Here is a 20,293-nt window from a genome sequence, read left to right as displayed (position 1 = left end):
ATCCATTCTACCCTCAGAAGAAGAGAACATTCTCTCAAGTAGTCAAAAAAAAAATTCTGGTTAGAATCTCACCTTTTCCATTTGCTTATTCTAGGTATTAAGTAACTCAAAAACTCAAACACCTTTTTGAATATTAACTTGGTCTTTTGGCTAATTTGGGGATTGTGAACTAATATTTAGGTACAAACTAGGAGTCGTTTGCTATGTAGACCACTTCCAAGTGAGTGAAAGTAATGATTTCCTCTACTAGTGACCGACACAGCATTGACTTCACACTTTCAGGAAAAGGGGGACACAAGTGACTTCCAAGGTGAAAGTTGGGGGTTCTCACAAATCCACTTTTTAATAAAAGCAGGGCTTTACCATTCCTAGAATGATGAGGCACAAGCAAAGGAGTAAGGCAGAGAGTTTTCTTGAGTTTCACTGCTGCTTGAATGCAGATGAGTGGTAGAGCATGGGCTTAGGGCAAGCAGGGCCCAAGGGTCCAAACGCAGCAGGAGACAGACGTTTCCATCACAAGCATTGACTAGGAAGGGGGCGGGGAGCAGTGTTGGAGTAGAGATTTCCTTCGTGTTAATGATTTTTATGAATCAGTAAGGAGAAGGGAAGTGGCCGAGCTTGGACAGAAGGAGCAGAACTAACAGTCGTTTATGTGTAAGGTGGTAAATCAAAATTTAGCACAGTATATGGGTCAGATAGAATGGTGACCTGAGAAGCATCAGAGGCCACTGAGTCTGACCTATTAGCAAATGGAATGACCGAGCATATTCCCTCTCTAGGTTTGCTCCCCACAGTGACAGCTAAACTCAGGTAAAGGAACATCTTTCTTCTTGAATATATTATTTTTTTACATGCAGTGTATTTTGATTATAATCACCCTTTACTCCTCCCACCATAATTCCTCCCAGGTCCACCCCACCTCTCTGTGCCCTCCGAACTCCATCTCCACTTCTTTTTTATGATCCACCAAGTTTAATTTGTATTGTCCATGTGCCCATGGGTGTAGGGGCAACCACTAGAGTGTGGTCCAACTACCAGGAGTTACGCACTGAGAGAAAACTGATTCTCCCTCTCTCAGAAGTCATCCAGTGTCACTTGCTCACCAGTTAGGAATCCCCCACCCCACCCCCTGCACACACTGGAATGTTGAAGACTTGATTCTCTGCAGGTCTTGCCCAGGCAGCCCCAGCTGCTGAGAGTTCATGAGTAGTACACTGGCCCTGTCATGTCCAGAAGAAACTGCTTGATTCTGGTCCTCCCCAAACTCTGGCTCTTAAAACCTTCCCAACTGCTATCTCCCACAGTGACCCATGAGCCCTGCCAGCAGGGTGGTGGGAGGGGGACGTGAAATAGATGTCCAATTTGTATTTTGCTATTTTTTGTTGTTGGTGGTGTTGTTTGATCAAGACAGGGTTTCTCTGTGTAGCTTTGGTGCCTGTCCTGGATCTCGCTCTGTAGACCAGGCTGGCCTGGTCACAGAGACCCTTCTGGCTCTTCCTCCTGAGTGCTGAGATCAAAGGCATGCACCACTGCCACCCGGCTACATGTCCCATTTGTAGCTGAGGACTCAACACCTATTCTCAGTACAAGTTTTGAGTTTCTATGATAATAGTCACCCATTGTAAGAGGAGACTTCTTTAATGAGGTCCAGGAGCTGCTCTAATCAGTGGGTATAGAGATAAGATTTAGAAGGCAGTCTGATGCTATATTCACATAGCAAAATAATAATTTTACCCCTGGGGCCTGTGAGCTCCCCAACCATGTACTCTTGGTCAGAATTACAATACTAGGCATGTGTTTCCTCTCAAGGAAACCCTATAACATTTCTCACTATTACACCAATGAGCCTATTTTACCACACTGATTATTATTGTAATCCACAGGATGAACATCTTTGGTGGATATTGACTGCTAAGGTTGCTGATTTTACACATTATTGTTCTGAAGAAATTATAATTATAAAAGAAATCTATGTTTCAAATATCTGGGTAGATTTGTGTGTGGAGGAGGAAGGAGGGGGAGAGAGATTTCTCTAGGTTGATCAGGTAGGAGGAGATGTGGTATATGAATGAGAAAGACTAAGTCTAAAAAGACTGTGGGAAGGATGCTTTTAGTTAAATGCCAGGGTGGTTTTTGTGCTGAATACAATGAGAAGACATTGAAGGATTTTTATATAGAAACCCAGCACACTCCAAAGTTTCCTTAAACGAGTTTTCTCTGGCGGCTTAACCAAGCACATTAGATTTCAAGGGACCAAAATGAAGGAGGGGGATGGGACAGTGAGGCGAGTGTTGTAGCCTCCCAAATGACAATGGTGATGGCATGGCCCAGACCAAAGGCTTAAAGAGAAATAAGAACATTTGATGCCATGCAGGAAATAGAGCCATTGGATTTTCTTTTAAAAAAAAAAATCTGAGGAGTGAACAAGAAGGGAACAATGACATCCTGGCCTTGTATAAAACTAGATGCTCTAACTGGACTGTCTTTACGATAACTGTGTTTGTAGAAGCCACTGTTGACTCTAGTGCTGAGAGCAGGAAGCTAGTGGGAGATGGTTTTGAGCTGCAGAAGGACTGGAAGAGCTCAGGCCCCAAACTTCAGCAGATATATCAGCCCCTGCCAAGTCTCCTTGAAGCTCCTATAAGGCTACTAAATCTATTTCTGGAGCCAAGCACAGCAGTTTGTTGTTGAAGAAATCTCTTCCTTTCTGGGGCACCAGAATGTGAGCATTATTCTCCACCAGGGTGTGTCTGGATGTGTCTTCTTTAAATCGTAGTCAAACTGATCAACAACAACTTCTTTTAGTCATTTGAATGACCAATTGGATCCTAGATTTGAAATCCTTTTTATTTTTATCTAACTGTACTAGGAAATCAAATTTAGAGATGGTTACAGACATATACTAAATTAGAACATGGCCAGAGATTTAAAAAATAGTTTCTAAGAAAACACAAAGATCATTAACTTTTTGTGTGTGTGTGAAGAAGAGGAACCAGGATGTAGCCTTGGGGGAAGTGTTTTTGTAAACCACTACTCACCCTCCAACCACTGTTTCCCAAAGGGCTCTGTTGATGATCGATCATCTCTAACACCTTCTTGTACAAGTATGGCCGGTGCTCTGTATTTCATCTTGTTCATATTGGGAGGTCCTCTCTGCAGAGAGAGAAAATACATCTGTAAGAGTATTGTAACACTCAAAATGTCAATATTGTTTTTAAGTGATTGCATCATTTTCTGACATAATGATTTGTGCAAGGAATGTCATGAATCATAATTAATTTACATATGCATTAAGATCAACTTTGAAGGAAACCCTCCTTTCCAAACATTAGAATTAAATATTTATACTTGCTGCTATTTCGTATGTGCAGAGTTCATATTGCCTCTCAAACCCACCTGCTCTCCACCATGCCATTGTCCCTGCTCTTTATAACCACAGAGATTTGGACTTAGGGTTTCTCTGAACTTAAAAAAAAAATAAAACCTTACCAAGGGCTTTGTGAGGAAAAAAAAAGAAAGCACTGAGCCAGTGTCACCTCTGTGACACAGGAAAAGTGAAGATGAGGAACTCCAGACCATCGAATTTCTCGTGAGAGTCTCCCTTTGATTCACAAAAGGATTTATGAGCTCAGCTTGGAGGCCTTGAACTTGAGCTCCCAACTCAAGTACATTTATTGTATTTATTTGAAAGGAAGGCCAAGTCCCTCCGATTCACCCTGTTCAATTCAGTTTTACCTTTCCAAAATGGATGTGAAGCTATAAATCAAGAACTGTGCCCTGTGGGGGGGGTCCCTCAGGGAAAGGTCAAAGGGAGATTAAGAGACATGTGACTCATTTTAATATGACAGATTTGACAAAAAAAAAATTGCAAGGAGGGAAGTCAAAAAGTAGAGAGGGTTCATATGAACATGGAGTTTCAGTGTCCCCTGGTGACAGAGTCCCCTCCATTTCTCTCCATTTCTACCAAGTGAGGAATTCGCTTAGATGCTTCTGACTTGGCTATTGAGCTCATCTGAAAGTTTGGGTTATGTTGTCAGTCACACTAATGAGTGAGAGGAAGCCCCAAGGATCCCTCCCTGCTCCCTCAAACAGAGAGCAGTTACCTAAGATCAGTCCTTTCTCTCTGCACTCTCCTACCATCTCAAATAGACAATGATAGTACTGATAATAAGAATGGATATTGGTTTAGCATCATCTTTATTTGAAGCACTTGGCTTGCAGTATGCCTCTGAAGTCACAGCAAAAGGTCTTTGAGCCAAAATTAAACTTATTTACACCTTTAGAATATTTCTCCTTCCAGGCAGACAAGGTCTCCACAGGATGAATGGCCTAAAATGAAGCCGTTCAGAGGTATCCACTGAGGGGTTGGACACATGACATAAGTTTCATAACGTTTCTTGGATAGAGACAGGATCTAGGCATATCAGTGTACAGTTCAAAAGAGAGCATGCATGAGGCTTGTCTTTCGTCTTACAATTATATTTGCATATCAGGTTAGAATTTGGCAGAGTAGAGGGACTTAATGTTTGCTAGGAATAAATGCAGGGGCCAATGAACAAGTGAGCAGTTGAAAGAAAAATAAATTGTGGAGTGTGTCAACTCAGAGTACATGCAGAATGCCTCAACATCTTTCCTCCTCAATATTCATTCTCTCCCCTCTACTTTTCATGGCAGTAACTCCTACTTACTACTGATTCAAGGCTAGGGGGATGGCTCCGTGGGTAAAGCCCTTTCTGCACAAGCATAAGGACCACCTGAGTGTAATCCCCAGCACACAGCAAAACAAAAAACCTGGCAAGGAGGGCTAGGGGTCTGGAAACAGGAGGATACCTGGGGTTAACCAGCCAGTCTAGCCAAAATGTGTGAGCTCAGGTTCAGCAAGAGAGCCCATCTCAAAAGCAATGTGATGAGAGATTGAGGAAAACAACCAACACACACACACACACACACACACACACACACACACACACACAGATCCTTCATTCAGGAAGTGGCCACTGTCTCCTCAAATGATAAATAGGTCCCTTCCTAAGGTATCGCATAACTTCCCAGGAAACTTATTATTCACTTTCATAGTGTCTCTTGCGTGTGATTCATCCCCCACGCTACTGAAGGAACCCTGCCTGTGGGGAATGTGGCATTAGTTATTGTCTATACCCAATCAAGCATAATATGCAACATGTTCTATGGCAACCAGTATTGGTGAGCCAGTAAATACCCAGAGGATGTAGCTCTGCATGAAAGGAAATAGAATTTAAGTGGGCAGTGGAGTGGGAAGAGGCATTTAGAGTTTACTGTGAGGGAAAACAAGCAGAACACACTGTCGGTAGAGAAGGAAATGGCTGTCCATGTGATGTTGCACATGACCTGTACCTGGCAAAGGCATCTTTATCACAAATATGGCAGTGAAAATATAACCTTTATCAACCAAATTATTTGATGTACACCTACTGATTACATAGGGATGGTAATCCAACTGCCAATTTGAACCAAACCCCTGCCCTTTGGGAATTTATTGAATGGGAGAGATAACAATCAATTGGACAAATGATTGCCTAAGTACCAACTATAACTAAAATAGACCTTATGTAGGCATTAAGGACATGTGTTTGAAATAAACAAGGACAGACCAGAGTTAACTATGTGAAAAGGGATAGAAAGCCTTCTAGACTGCGCACAGCCTGAATAAAGGTTCTGTGGTAGACTGAGTAGTGTAGACCATTGATGCTTTCAAGAAACCAACAGAGCAGTATGATCAGAGTGTAGAAAATGTTTAGAATGAGCACTGGGAGGTGTTGGCTGAAAGGTTCACAAGAGACAAGCCATGCTGTGCTTGGAGAACAGCTGATGACGTCATGCTTTATTCTTGAAAAGAAAACATAAGAAACTCCTGCAAGTCAGTTACCCCAGCACCCCCAAGGCTCAGGGAACAATGTGAAAGAGCTGAGGTGGGGGGGTGGATGTAAGTGCCAGAAGATAGGAGGAAGGACTATGAAAGGTCATTTTCTCAACTTGATATATCTATTGCAATCATTAACTCACATCAGCTATAGCTACCTGCACTGGGCTGACACAAGATCTCTACAGGGCCCTACCCTTTACCTCTGAACTATTGGCTGCCCATCGATCCTGGGAAAGAGAGTGCCACTGCCACTGTCTTTAGCTGTATACCTTCTGTGAGCCCACCAGACATCAGTGAATAGCTCCAAACCCATGGTCACACAGATGGCCTTGGTTAATCTTGGTGTATCACAAAATGAAAACAAAAACCCGAACATGAGAACTTGTTGAGGATGAAGGGAGGCTAGGGGTGAGAGGGAGGTCAGAGATGTGAGTGTCTATGCAAAGCGTACGTGTATAAAGTTGTAAAATAAATAAATAAAGCCACCAAAAATTTAAATTGAGAAGGAAACAAGCTATTACTAACCCTCTTTTGCAAACAAGGCAACTAACTAGTGCTCAGAGATGGGGCCAGAAGTAGAACTGCAGCATGCTCCAAGCCAACTATAGAAATTTAAGGAAGGAGATACTCATTCTGGGGTTATTCGAGTACTGACTACACTGACTATGCTCGCACAACGACTTAAGGGTAAGAATCTCCCCCTACCCTTGTAAATTTTGCATCTAAAACTCGTCACACCCTTTTATCTGACCTGGGTGAAGAAACCTGCCCTGGGTACCACAGTGCGTAAATGGTTAAGCTAACTTCAGAACCCATGAAAGCAAAGCTCTCCCAAATGCCTGTCTCTAAAACTTTCTGAGGTTGCCAGTGAACACCCTGATGCCCTCCTCATTACTGAGCTCACACGAACATGAAATTATTTGCAGTGAAAGATTAAACTTTATATTAGACTTCAGATTGTAAATAGCGAGACTCGGCTGAAATGAATTTGGAAAATGAAAACTGATAAATTGTAAGATCCGCCGCATGGAATAGAATATCTTAACAGGCTTCAGGCGATGAGAAAGAATGAGTCAAATATTTAAAAAGTAAACAGGTTTTTCCCATTTATTTTAAGCTAACAATATGAAATTAAATCGGCTAGCAGCAATTAGATAAATGGATGTCAATCAGATACGAAACTGCTAAAGAAATTAGCCATGGGGTAGCCTTTTAATCTGCTAGGGCTTTGTGGGGGGGGGGGGTAGTAGAAATGTGACCTGTTATCAGCCCAGGTATGATTGAATTATTAATAATATTGTACAAGGCCACCTAGAAACCAGAGCTTGGGGACTCTAAATCTATTCTAATTGAAACGGAGAATCAGCAGACTGGAAAAGACCCTGGCTTTTCTCAAGATGTGTCACAGTAGGTGACACGTGAGGCTTGCAACACAGTGGCAGCTGCAAGCTGCCCTCTCAGCAAATTTAATCTGCAAATGGGTCCCTGCTTAAGACGGCTAATGCTGTCCATTATTCTGGAGGTTTCTTTCTGTGTTTTGGAAAGCATGGGTAAGAATGTTTCATGCCATGTTATTATGCAGATCGTCCAGCTAACAGGAAGATTATGGATGCAGATAAATCAGATTTTGAAATGAAGGGCTTTCCTGACCCCTTAAGAGGATGGTAATAGTGCATAACAGTGGGGAAATGCTTCCTGATCAGGGCAGAGAAAAGGGTCACACTGTCAGTCCTTGAAGTGTCCCAAGTTTGGAATAAAAATTCAGGAACACTCTTTGAGCAAATGAATCAAATTCAAGATCCAGTCGCCTTCCAAGTCCCCTGCTCTTTTCCCTGGTTTTAATGTGGGGGAATTTTTCAGGCTCATGGGACCCCAAATCAAGTCACTTACTTCCCTGTGTAAACTTCCATTCTAGGAATAGTGAGTGGTCAGAAACAGGGAAGGTCACTCACTCACCCTGCTTCTTCCTGTAGTCTCTTGCTTCCCTCTCTTATCCCCAAAGAAAAACTCTTTCCCTCCTTGGCCATCTGCCTTCTCACTGGGACCTGCCTCTAGGCACTACTGAGGCAGCTCATACAATGAACGGAGGAGGTCGGGAACACAGGCTTTATACTGAGCCCCCAGCCCTTCCCCGGTCTGTGCCCATAAGCAGACTCCTCTAGACTTTGTCCTCATCTATACCCCCTTAGCTACAACTTGGGAACGATGCATGACAGAAAACTTACAAAGGCTTTTGATGTCTCAACTATTGTTTGGTTAAGCAGTTAGGTCCAAGCCACTTTGTATGTATTCACATACAAACAATTGCATAGTCTTTTACCAAAATAGATGTATTGGGGAAAAAAAAAACTAATAATTTACCTGACTGTGTAATCACAATTGTTTGGGGGATGGAAGGGCATGTTGAGCACTGCAGTTTCCTGAACTTGGAATCAGGATAGACCTTAAAACCTGATTCCTTCCTTCACAGTGATGCTTCCACATGCTCCAGGCTCAATATAAGAGTACGGTGATATATGATAGTTCTGCCTTGCATTTCCCTGGCAGCATGTTTTCAGAAACCTGCTTATCATTTGTATGTCATTTTGTTCAAGTGTTTTGGATTATCTTTTAACTATGGAGTCACAAAAGTTTTAAAGTAGGTTTGATAAATGTATAAGTTAAAATTCTTAAATATATTTTCTCCTAGACTTATACATGACCCCTTTTGTATCTGATTTCCTTTGTATCTTATTTCCTTGCTAATATTACTGTCTCCTGCTGCTACAACCTGGATTTAACATGACCTCTAGTACAGTGTGCTCATTTTGAGGTCTACTACCTTAAGATCCACAAGTGTATTCCCAGTTGTTGCCATCCCTTGAAGTCCTTTATTCTCAGGAATCTATCGGTCCTATTAGCCATGTATCCCATCTCGTGCTAAGGGCAGCCCCTCTCTTTGAACTGTTGTTATGACGATCATTTGGGTGCCATATCGGTTAGACACTAGGCTTCACCAGAGAGCTTGCGGTCCCTCCAGGCTATGTACTACGTCTTAAAGCACTGCTTCCCACTGGTCACTGTGCAATTCTCCACAGCCTAGCTGTGATTTCTTCCACTCCTCTGCCTAGTGTAAGACTAAGCTTGAACAGCTTTATCATCAGCCTTATCAGTGAGTATGCAGTCTTGAGACTCTAAATTCAGAGCTGGAGAGAGGGCTTAGTGGTCAAGAGCACTGGCTGCTCTTCCAGAGGCCCTGAGTTTAATTCCTAGCAACCACATGGTGGCTCACAACCATCTATAGTGGGATCTAATGCCCTCTTCTGGCATAAACGTGTACATGCAGATAGAGTACTCATACATAAATAAATAAATCTTAAAATAAATTTTAAAAAGACTTCAAATTCCTACTTTCTGTCACTTGGTCCAACTTTGATCTCCTTTCATAATTTTTCTAAACAAAAAAATTAAGAAAGTGGCACTACTTCATATTGTTTTTGGAAATGTATCTAATGTCTGGTTTAATAGAAGGCAGCCAGGTTCTGATGCTCTGTACTCAGTTTGCTCTGATATTCCACACTGTGCAGTTATGGGAAAGTACTGTACACTCAAGAGAAGGTGTGAGTCAAAAGGCAAACACCACCTCAGTGTTAGGAAGGCAGTTTTGATTTGTGGAGCCCCTGTGGGGTTTTTAGGAATCCCCAGAAATGCCCTGACCACAGTTGAGAACTATTGCAATAAAGAGATTGTAAATATATTGATTCGAGTATAGCAAATTGGGAGGTTGCTTCTAGAGCACTGGGTGGCTTTCAGCTTGGTTTGAGGACATTTTCTGTTGTTGTGGGGACAATTAGCCTGTCAATAAAATGAGTAGGATGGATTGGAAAGAGGACAGAGGAAAATAACCTTCAAAAGAACACTTAAAGAGGCAATGTGCCATCCCATGTCAAAAGACAATCTTCAGGATTTGTGTGACAATTAAATGTGTTCAGTTATGTAAACTGCACAGAGCAAAGCCTGCTGCCTGGAGAGCTCTGTTTATACTAGAAGTATTGTAGTAAATATTGCCAGTGATAGCAGTGATCTAGCATCATCATTGTTGATTCTAAATGAGCAGAAATAAAAGCCTGAACTAGGCAGAAGTGGAGAGAGGTTTTACACCGAGTGAGCTTGCTGCTTGGATGTGGGGGTGAGGAAATTAAAAACTGTAGAGAGTAATATTTTGTTATTTGACCACAATAGGGACTCACAGAGTATTTTCATGGCATTGATTCTCAATAAATACTACCGGGAGGGAAAAGCCAGAACTTTGGAAAGTCAGGAAGGTAGAATGAGAGTCTGGTGATGTTGAGGGTCTGTGGAATTTGCACATGGTGAGTTCGGGCAGATAAAAAAAGCATGTATGTCTGAAGTGAATTCTCCAGAGACTCTCCATCACACTTCGAATTTTGTTCCAGTTTCTCTCATCAGCCAGTAGGCTACTGTGTTGGTCCTCTGGGCACCTTTCCAGTTTCAGCTGGAACCCTTCCCCTCACTTCAGTCCGGTGTGTCCAGTCCTGAACCCTGCCATCTTCCTCCCATTTAGGGGTATTGAACTAGGGCTCTCTTTTCTTGCCATTCTCCATGTCACACCAGCCCCTTGTGTAGATGCTCTGCGTCATGAAGCATTATCTTCTGGGAAAGCTTGCTCATGAATATTATATCAAGGTAAACTTCCTTTTCCTTGAATTCTTCTCTTCTACCTGACTCTGTTCATAGTCCTCACAGACCAGGACTTCTTGAGGACAGGGAATGCACATGGTTGACATGACACCTAGATCATCAAGCATGTTAAGTATGGGTAGCCCTCCTTACTTAGGAGTTCCGTGCTCATGAATTCAATTACAGATGTAAAATGTTCAGAAAGTATTGAGTCTAGACTGAACATGTACAGAATTTTTTTCTTGTCATCACTCCCTAAATAGTATAATACAACAGCCATCTGTGTGGTACTTCCACAGCATTAGTTATAAATAGCCTAGAGATAATTTAAAGTGCGTGGGAGGATGTGTGTGTGTGTGTGTGTGTGTGTGTGTGTGTGTGTGTGTGTGTTACATACAAATGTGTCATTGAACATAAGGGACTTGAACATCTGTAGATTTTGATATCTGTGATCTGTGGTGTGTCCTGCAGCCAGCTTCTGAGGGATGACTGTATTTGTGTCTTGAGTATCTAAATGGAATTCAGGAATTAGCAAATGAAAAAGAGCATCAAGAATGTAGTGGGGTCTACACTTTGGTGTGAGTTCATTTGAATAGGTATTTTCAGTCGGCACCAACATGCCAACAATATACAATGAGAACTTCAAATTTGGGTTTTGTTTTCAGAGGACTTTGTCTCGGTCTGTGAAATCTCTTCAACTGTGTTTACTCCTGTTGTCAGCTGAAACATTAACTTCTGAGAGTTGCCAAGGTAGCAACAATGACGCGGTGATACATGGTCCTGCTGTGTCCCTTGGCCGTGGAGTCCCTGTGATGGATGGGTCTCCCTGCATCCTTCTTGCACCTCCTTCACTCTGCAAAGCTACTCTGCCTTTGTTTGTTTCCAAGGCCAGGGACACAGTCTGGATGAAGAGTAGAAGATGGGCCTGTGTACACTTTCTGACTCTGATGCTTATTTCTCACCCTTATTCTTAGGGTTGACTTAGAAACAGATCTTGTGAAGTGGGGAACAACACTTCCCTTAAACAGACTTTTAGGGTTTACAGTGAATCACTGAGCAAAGGGAGAGAACACTGGAGAAACCTTGGGTTCTCAGTCATTTAGTGAGAGAATTGTTAGGCAGGTTACTCAGAAAGTGATTTTCTCCTGGGCATTTCAAGTTGTCGCTTCATTGTTTTTAAGGGACCAGTGTGGCTAACAAGAAAGTTCCAGTGACAATCTCATGATTATTGGCATAAAACCAATGTCTGTTTTCTTCCAGGAATCTCTTTGGATTTTTAAAAAGTAATGAGTGTGGGAGAAATGCTCAATGATTATGTAGTTGAGAATCTTTAAAAATAGTAAAGAGAATGGCCCTTTAATCTTGATGACTTTCCTTCTCAGTCGAGGGCTGTGTGTGTGTGTGTGTGTATGTGTGTGTGTGTGTGTGTGTATTTGTATACATTGCTCCAACAGAGGAGCCTACATTGGAATGACAAGGAATCGAGGGTCACTGAATGGGAAGGAGAATGTGAGTGGACCTTGCTTCACTCTCAACTTCCAGACACAAACTGTATTTATTCTGGGAAGCATTTTGCAGACATGAGGACTCATTCTGTTGTATTCCACTTGTCAATGCCCTAGAGTTGTGTATGGGTGACAAGCTATTGTTCTGAGGTGTGTGTGTGTGTGTGTGTGTGTGTGTGTGTGTGTGTATTTAGATTTAAATATACATAAAGAGAAGAACATCTCTTTATAGATAGCACTTTATAATCCCCCTTTTCATCCCTTACTCCCTCCCACACACAAATAGACACACAGATAGATAGATAGACATATAGATAGATACACTGACAGATAGATAAATAGACAGATGATAGATAATGAATATATCTTTAATAACTTCTTGCCTTTTAATTTCATCGATTAGTTGTCATTTTATACATCCAGACATTTTTTTTCCTTTTCTCCTACTTTCAAATTTGAAATCTTCATGACCATTGTGTGTGTCTGCACATGGACATGCCACAGCACACAGGTGGAGGTCGGAAGACAGCTTTGTGGAGTTTGGCTCTCTCTACCTTTAGATCAAACTCATGTCAGCTGACTCACACAGCACACATCTTTACCATATTTTTTCAAATATATACTTTTCCTGTAGTAGTATTATTTATCAATTGTGTATATGTGTGTGTGCATGTGTGTTTATATGCATGTGTGTTTGTGTGAATGTGTACATGTGTGTTTGTGTGCATGTGTTTGAGTGCACACACATAACATGGTGCATGTATGGAGTTAGAGGACAACTTTTGGGAGGTCCATACTCTCCTCATACTGTGGGATGTGAGAATCAAACTCTGATCTTCATGTTTACACAGCAAGAGCCTTTACCCACTGAGCCATATCACCAGTATTCATGAAGTTATTTTTATAGCATCCTGTTCTTGATTTATAGGATTATTGGCTTCTAAAATATTTTTGCATGAACTAATTAAGGGTTTGTTTATACTCCTGATAATATTTGTTTCTTCCAGTGTCGATAAGTCTATTTTTTCTTAGTTTTTCTTCACATTATGGGCTTACTCAATTGACAATATGCTCTCACATCTCCAGGTCATGTGAGAGAATGAATTTTCAGAATGGTTGAATGAACACCAATAGGACTTTTCTACAGGACAGTTCCATTAAAGAATGAGGCTTGGAAACGTATTTTGGAAATTCTAAATGCTCAAATGCACTCTGGAGAATCCAGCCCCACACTCATTACCTTGACCCTCTCTAGACTACTTTAATTTTTTATTTAAAGGAAGAACCTTCTGTTATATCATTCCAGGGTAGAATGTAGAGAACTGAACACTAAGAAGGCAGACAATTAACTCATCTCTCTATGGGTATCACTTTAGCACCCCCCTTTCTACCCTCCCACCTCGTTCAGCCCTCACCTCGCATCGTTTTAGTCATTACTACGTACTAAAGCATCTCCAGGTTTGGGCAGAGTAAGTAAATACCCTCATTGGCTTATCTCTTCCCCTATCATCATCCATCCACTGTTCTTCTCTCATTGGCTTATGAGATCCATGGTGCACTGATGATCCTTCTCACATTAACTTCATTGTGAGTTAGATCTGCTTTATACCTTCACTATTATTTTAAAGAGAGCTTGAAGGTAAAGAGATAATATACATGCAGTTCACATTTTGACAGTAATTTTTTTTCGGGGGGAAGGGTTATCCAAAATCAAGGAGCATCAATAACTACTTAAAGGGTTAAGCCAGACTTTCTTAGAGCATCTGCATCTTTATCATAGAAATCTTATTTCAAACTGGAAAAGCCCTGGGTGTGGTGGTGCATGCCTTTAATCCCAGCACTCAGGAGACAGAAGCAGGCGGATCTCTTGTGAGTTCACACCCAGCCTGGTCTACTGAGTGAGTTTCAGGACAGCCAGGGCTACATATTTCTTTTTACTGTATTGTAAGAAGAAAAATTCAAAGTAAAAATCAATCTTCTGGATCTGGAGAAATGGCTCAGCAGTAAAGAACACTGGCTGCTCTTTCAAACGACCTGATTCAATTTCCAGTACCCATGTGGTGACTCATAACTGTAAGTCCTGTTCCAGGGAATCCAACCCCTTCTTCTGGCCTCGGCAGCAGGCATGAGGCATCCACATTGTGCATGAACATACAAGCAGGCAAAACACTCATATCCATGAAATAAATTTTTTTTTAAAGATTTTAAAGCCATCCTCCTCAATAGTTTGAGCCTCTGCTTGCTTTTCCCCATTATTTCATAGAGCCCCCTGCTTTCAGGTATTAACTCTCTCCATTGCCTTTAAAGCTTGGAATGTTCCATTGATTATACATCTTTTAATTAATAAATTTGTATTGTCCAAAGAAATTGTCTGCATTTTCCTTTTAATTAATGTTCACATGTGTAAATCACTGTATGTGTATAATGTGTATAATCCCTATATATGGCATTATTTTGCATAAGGACATTTTCATACAGCTATATAATATACAATGAACATATTCCCACCCATAGTCCCCTAATCCCCTTTCCCAATACCTTGCTTTGGTTAGCCATGGCTTTTTGTGTTTCCATGAGGAAATATAAGGGATTCATTGCAGGAGTAAGACCAGTAATCCTGGGCTGAAATCTCAGATCTGCTGTACTCTTCATGTAAGAGAGCAATTCAGAGATTCTTTGATTGCCTCCGTGATAACCAGAAATATCTCCTTGGGTGTTAGCTGTGAGTGATAGCAGTAATGTGCCTATGAAGACGTGAGCACAATGCCTTGGCATGCTCGGTGAACTCCCTTCACATGGCAGCCAACGTGATTATGAGGGGGGAAAAAAGACTTTATGATGCCATGGTCTGCCCTCTCCTCAAATACATATATATATATATATATATATATATATATATATATATATATATATATATACTAATGTGGTGCTTTGTAGACAGATCAAATGCTGTGTGACTCCACAGGCTTTAGAATAGCTCTTTGAATATTCCAGTCCCTTTGCCTTTGTGAAGCCATCAGTATGAAACACGGTTCCAGGCCAACACAAGTATTGTTTAGCCCCAATTGTCAGTCATAACTCCTTGCGACTGTTTGTTTTCCACTTTTCCATTTTAATAATTACCTACTGAAGCAGCTCTGACTAAGCTGTGACATGACAAACCAATGTGTCCCAATTAGGGCACATGATGGGATGGATGCCTTAGCGCTCGCTCCTGTGCTCTCCTGTGGTGGACAAGGACTCTGTAGTGACTTGTTTGCCTAATGAGGTGGAGTCCAGGAGCCTGGCAGATGGGATTCTCTTGACAACATTTATTTCAAAGAAGCTAAAAACGTATTTCAAGGAGGCATGAAAATTTGCATATGTCGCTAAGTTTGTAGGAATGGATTTATTTCCTTCAAGCATATTAGTTAAAGGCTGTTTACAAACAAGGAAAAGGGAAGTTCTAGGCTTTATTTTAATAAACAGCTTTCACCTTGTGAGCCCTACTATGTACATGGTATAAAAACAAGCCTGAATTGCTGATGAGACATTGCTTTTAGTTCTTGCCTCCATTGAACAAGCTTGATGGTTTGCCAGGAATCGTACAAAGGCACTGGGACCTGGTAGTAAAAAAAAGGCAAGCATGATTCTCTCCTGACCCTACCATGTATTGTCATTCAGTGAGCACTTGCTGACCATGACGGGAGCAGAGAAAGGGACACAGGATATTGATAGAAGCCTTATAGAGAGGCTGGCTTGGTCTCTGTCGGTGAGAATCCTGTGGAAGTCTGAAGACTCTGACGTACAGGACAGATTTCATTATGGACAAAAGAGGAAAGGAAAATGCAAAGGCCCTCAGTTGGAGTGAACTCACAGTACTCCGGAGACTGAAGGGAAGATGTATTTTGACACAGGAGATAAAGGCAAGGCAGACAGGACTGAGCATGAAATCCCTTCTCTCGTGATCCACATGTTGCCCTTTGCAGCGTCTCTTTCTTTCATCCATTTATTCATTCTTTGATTCAGTTACCAGACAAATGCAAAATGATTCATTCAAACCAACAAGTCCCTGTTGGTTCTGTAGCTAGTACCTTGTAAGGCACAGAGCCAACCATGAGTAAGACACAGAGCTGACCCAAAGACTCACAAAAGGGATGTATAAGCTCACAGCAGAAGAACACCATCCTCCATCAGTGTTTAGAAGCTCAGAACTGTCCATAAGAAGAGAATGTCAAGAGAAATAAAATACACACAAATGCCCAACGATCCTGGGAAACTCCCATGGGCTCCTCAAGGCTCCCAGTGTAGACTGTGGAACCTTAACTCAGGGAAATGAGGATAGAAAAGCACTCAGCAGCTCTTACAGATCTGTGGAGCTGTCTTAAGGTTCCTTGGATTTGTCTTTTGCAAAGAATTATGGGAAGCGTTTAGGGGTTGTTGGAAGGTAACAGGAGCACTCAGATTTGCACTTTAGGGGATGATGCATGGAGAACGGAAAATGTGCTAAGGTCCCACAAGAGGAAGCATGCTGAGAAGTGGCAGCGGCCTGAGCTGAGTTACTGGCTACATGGCAGTTGTAGACCTTTTCAAATGGCAGCTGCTGTGTGGGTTTTTGCAACTGTGGATGTGGAGAAAGGGCAATGTTAGGAATGTTCACTGAGCTTCTGGACTGGACAACTAAGGCAAAATAGACAGCACCCAAAAGACAGCAAGAGAAATGAGTACCTGATTTGTTTATTTCTTTCCAAGTAAGCATTAGCTACTTTAACCCTTTGGAGGGTTGTCTACACTACAATATACTACTGAGCACCTGTGACCCCAAAACTGATGAACAAATATCATAATTATTTTTTCTATACCAAATTCCAAAGAAGTAATCAACTGTTGGAAATAGGATAGGAAGCAGTTAGTGACAATGTGATGTTTTTACAAGATGATTGATGAAGGCCTTAAGGGACAAATGACACATTGCTAGGGAATAAATGAAGGGATGAGAGATAGGAAGATGTTGTTGACAGTGAGCACGGTAGTGCAAGGCTCTCAAAGTTCTTCAAGAAACTGGAAATTGTCCACTGGTTCCAGAGCATAAGACTTGGGGAGGAGGAGGCATAAAAAGTCAGAGGTTCTGGGAAGGAGATTGATTACAGAGGCTCACAAGACACATCCAGGAGCCTTACAACTTCCAGGCCTGCAACTGGCAGTATTTCTCTGTAGAAAGTAAATAGAATCAAGTTATTACAGGGAATTCCAATTTAGAAAAAGCTGAACAACTTCCTCATGACAGGAGTTCTGTCTTTTGACATGCATTGGAAACCTCCAGCAGAAGGTTACATCACAGTATCCTGGTGGTGGTTATTTGTTTTGTTTTCTGTCAGGCTGACATAGGCTTGTGTCGTCTGAGAAGAGGGAACCTCAGCTGAGAAAATGTCTCCTCCAGATTGTTCTGTGGATAAGTCTGTAGAGCATCGTCTTGACTGATTGACTGATGCGGAAGGGCCCAGGCCACCTTGGCTACTGCCACCTCTGGGAAGATTGTCTTGTGGTGTATAAGAAATCAAACTGAGCAAGCCCTGGAAAGCATACCAGTAAGCAGGGAGCTTCTGCTGCCTGTGCTTCTGTTCCCATGTCCAGGTTCCTGCCTTGGGTTTCTGTCCTGACTTTCCTCCATGATGGAGTGTGACCTGGAAGTGTAGGATGGAATAAACCCTTTCCTCTCCAAGTTATTTCTGATCACAGTGTTTTTTCACAGCAAGAGAAACCTTAACTAAGATCATGTGGGTGATTGTTTTGTGTTGTATGGTTTGGGGGTCAAATTCTGTACCTCTTTCCCTATACAAAGACACTAATAATTGTGGGTCTTTGGGTTTAGGAAACTGTTACAGGCAATGTTTCAAATTAGAGTGACAGAAAACCAGATCTGTAATTTGGAAAGATAATGCTAATTTAGTGAAGAGAGTGAATTGAGATTCATAAAGATAGACTCCAGAACCAGAAGAAGTTAAATAAAAGAACAAGAAAGCAGATTCACATAAGCCAAAGCTAATTAGGAGACTGTCATGGGAATAGACATGTCTATGTGCACATGTTGGTGTTGGACAGGGCTGTTGGGGCGCTCTCTCTCCAGAGAGGGTGCATGTATGTTAGTGAGCATTCAGTAAGTCCTATTTGCAGCCTGCAAAAGCAAAGGAAACTTTATTGAGAGTAATTTTTTTTCAAGCTTTGTGTCAATGTGGGACATGCGTGTTTCAAGCTCCTCCTGTATTTGTGAAGCCTGGTGATCCTCCTGCCAGTTTCGTGAGAGTTTTCCAATCGGCTGCTCACTGGCTCAGTACAGAGAAAAGAAGAGCATTGCCTGGTATTCAGTGCAGGTAGAAAGCAGGCCTGACCTTTGCCCATTGAATTTTGAGTCTGGGCTCTTCAGTCTATCATGTTTTCTCTAAGCTGGAGCTGAGCCGGGATTTGAAGAATAAGATTTATGTAGGTTTTCTTAGAGCAGTAGAAACGTTTAAATTAGAAGGAAAAGTACACAAGAGCACACAAAGACAGGGAGAGGAGCAGTTTAGCCAGCAGTCTGGACAGTGTCATTGTGCCGAAGACGGTAATCTCTCTCTGAGTTCTCCGGTCCTTCAAGGCACGGCCAGCTCCACGCTCTACAGCACATGCAGTAACACAAGTCTTTCACACACACAGACATGTCTCATGCTTGGCGTCACACTCTGCTATCGCTGTCTTATTCCCTGATGCTCTGTGAACAAAGAACCTTGGGATTTTATTTTGTAGTGGCTCCTGCATATTTGTTAGGCAGCCATCTCAGAGCCTGGGACTGGAATTTTGTACATTCATTTTACCTGCTGATGCTATCCTCACTTGGGTAAATGCCTCTAAATCTTTACTCTGTGGAGAGTCCATCACCTGAACATACACTTGAAACAATAGTTCTCCAATCAAGGTGGGAGCTCCTTGCCAGTGTCTTAAAAGGCTAGTGCTAAGTACCTAGCAAGCAAGTGATGCATGTCTAGTGGTGGGTGAAGATATGCCTCCACTACAAGTCCACTCGCTTGATCAACTTCATACTGCTTTGTCCTGAAGCTATGGCTTTGAGCAAACTTGGGAAAAATAAAAACAAGAATAATTCAAGGAGGAGAACTGGACAAGTGAACGAACCCAGCATCCATGTCGGCAGTGACAGGGTACAGAGCAATCACAGTTCCCAACATACGATACGGTGCCAAGTGCTCAGTGTTGCTGGATGTATTACAAGCCATGTGTTATTTTAGACTGTGCGTGCACTCTGTGATGTGACTACTGCTAACAATGTTGCAAACGACATTAAAAGACAACATGATGAGGACCTAACTCACAATTATGCTGCTAGGAAACATCAGAGCCAAGACCTGAACTCAGAACCGTTCTGGCTCTCAAAAGCCATGCCTTTAAGTTTGCCTGTGATATCTCACCTGTCTTTGGAAAGACTCAGATGTAGCCATGTGGCATTACCAGTGTTGTCTGCCTGATATCCCCCTTTGCCCTTCCCATCGGGGTGCACACGGGGCCAGCAGGCAGCATGCTTCCAAACCTGCATTCACGCTCACAACTTCCTCTGGCCTTGCAGGTATTTCTGTTGTTCTTCTCTACCGTGTACAGCAGACCTAATGAGTCAGCATTTGGAAGTAGTAAGCACTCAGGCTTTGTCACCCCGGGTCCCACCACCACACACACCCAGGGAAGGAGTCCAAATCTTCCATTCGATTCTCAAAAAGGTCTCTGATCCCCAAATGTTCAAGTCGTTGCTCAAAGCCTAAGCGACTTTTTTAGATGTAAATTCATACTCTTTCGTCTTTATCTTCTGTTCAGTCCTTGTGGCTCCCTCAGATGCCAAATGGAAATTGCAGGGTCTCTATTTGAGGGATGTTTAATATGATTATTTTCCTTCTGCATTTATTCCATAAATATTTATTGAGTTTAAAAATATACACAACCTTGCTTACAAGTTCAAGGTCCACATAACTCGTGAATTCCGCCCGTCTGTGACTTGCCACACCAATGTCCTAATGGCTGGGACAGCAACCTGGCTTGTGTAACACCTTGAACTCTTCACCATGTTTCTGACATGCTGGGTAGAATTTGTGATGTGTTCCATCCTGTGGCCTCTAAAGTTGCCTATGATCTGCAGTTTTCTGCTTAAGGTGGAGAAAATAACAGACTGTGGAGGTGTGGGAGGTGG

General features: G+C 42.1%; 1 protein-coding gene across 22 annotated transcripts in view; it reads left to right on the top strand.

Moving 5' to 3' along the window:
- Nucleotides 1–20,293, top strand: part of Ppp2r2b (protein phosphatase 2 regulatory subunit Bbeta) — a 291,625-nt gene that overhangs the window by 6,571 nt on the left and 264,761 nt on the right. For 3 of the 22 annotated variants that reach the window (XM_059245834.1, XM_059245828.1, XM_059245827.1), the window contains exon 1: nt 775–810. The exons of 13 other annotated variants lie outside the window; for them this stretch is intronic. Coding sequence is in view for 2 of the 9 variants with exons in the window: in XM_059245842.1 (XP_059101825.1) it covers nt 4,335–4,350 (16 nt within the window). In the remaining 7 variants the exon portion in view is untranslated. Of the gene's footprint in view, nt 1–774; nt 811–4,300; nt 4,351–20,293 lie in introns of those variants that run through there. 6 more of the 22 variants (XM_059245835.1, XM_059245842.1, XM_059245837.1 and 3 more) reach the window with 6 other exon arrangements.

Source organism: Peromyscus eremicus, chromosome 19 (assembly GCF_949786415.1).
Source record: "Peromyscus eremicus chromosome 19, PerEre_H2_v1, whole genome shotgun sequence".
Lineage (NCBI taxonomy): Eukaryota > Metazoa > Chordata > Mammalia > Rodentia > Cricetidae > Peromyscus > Peromyscus eremicus.
The sequence above is the reverse complement of the archived record's forward strand: the minus strand, read 5'-3'. Positions and strand labels throughout refer to the sequence as shown.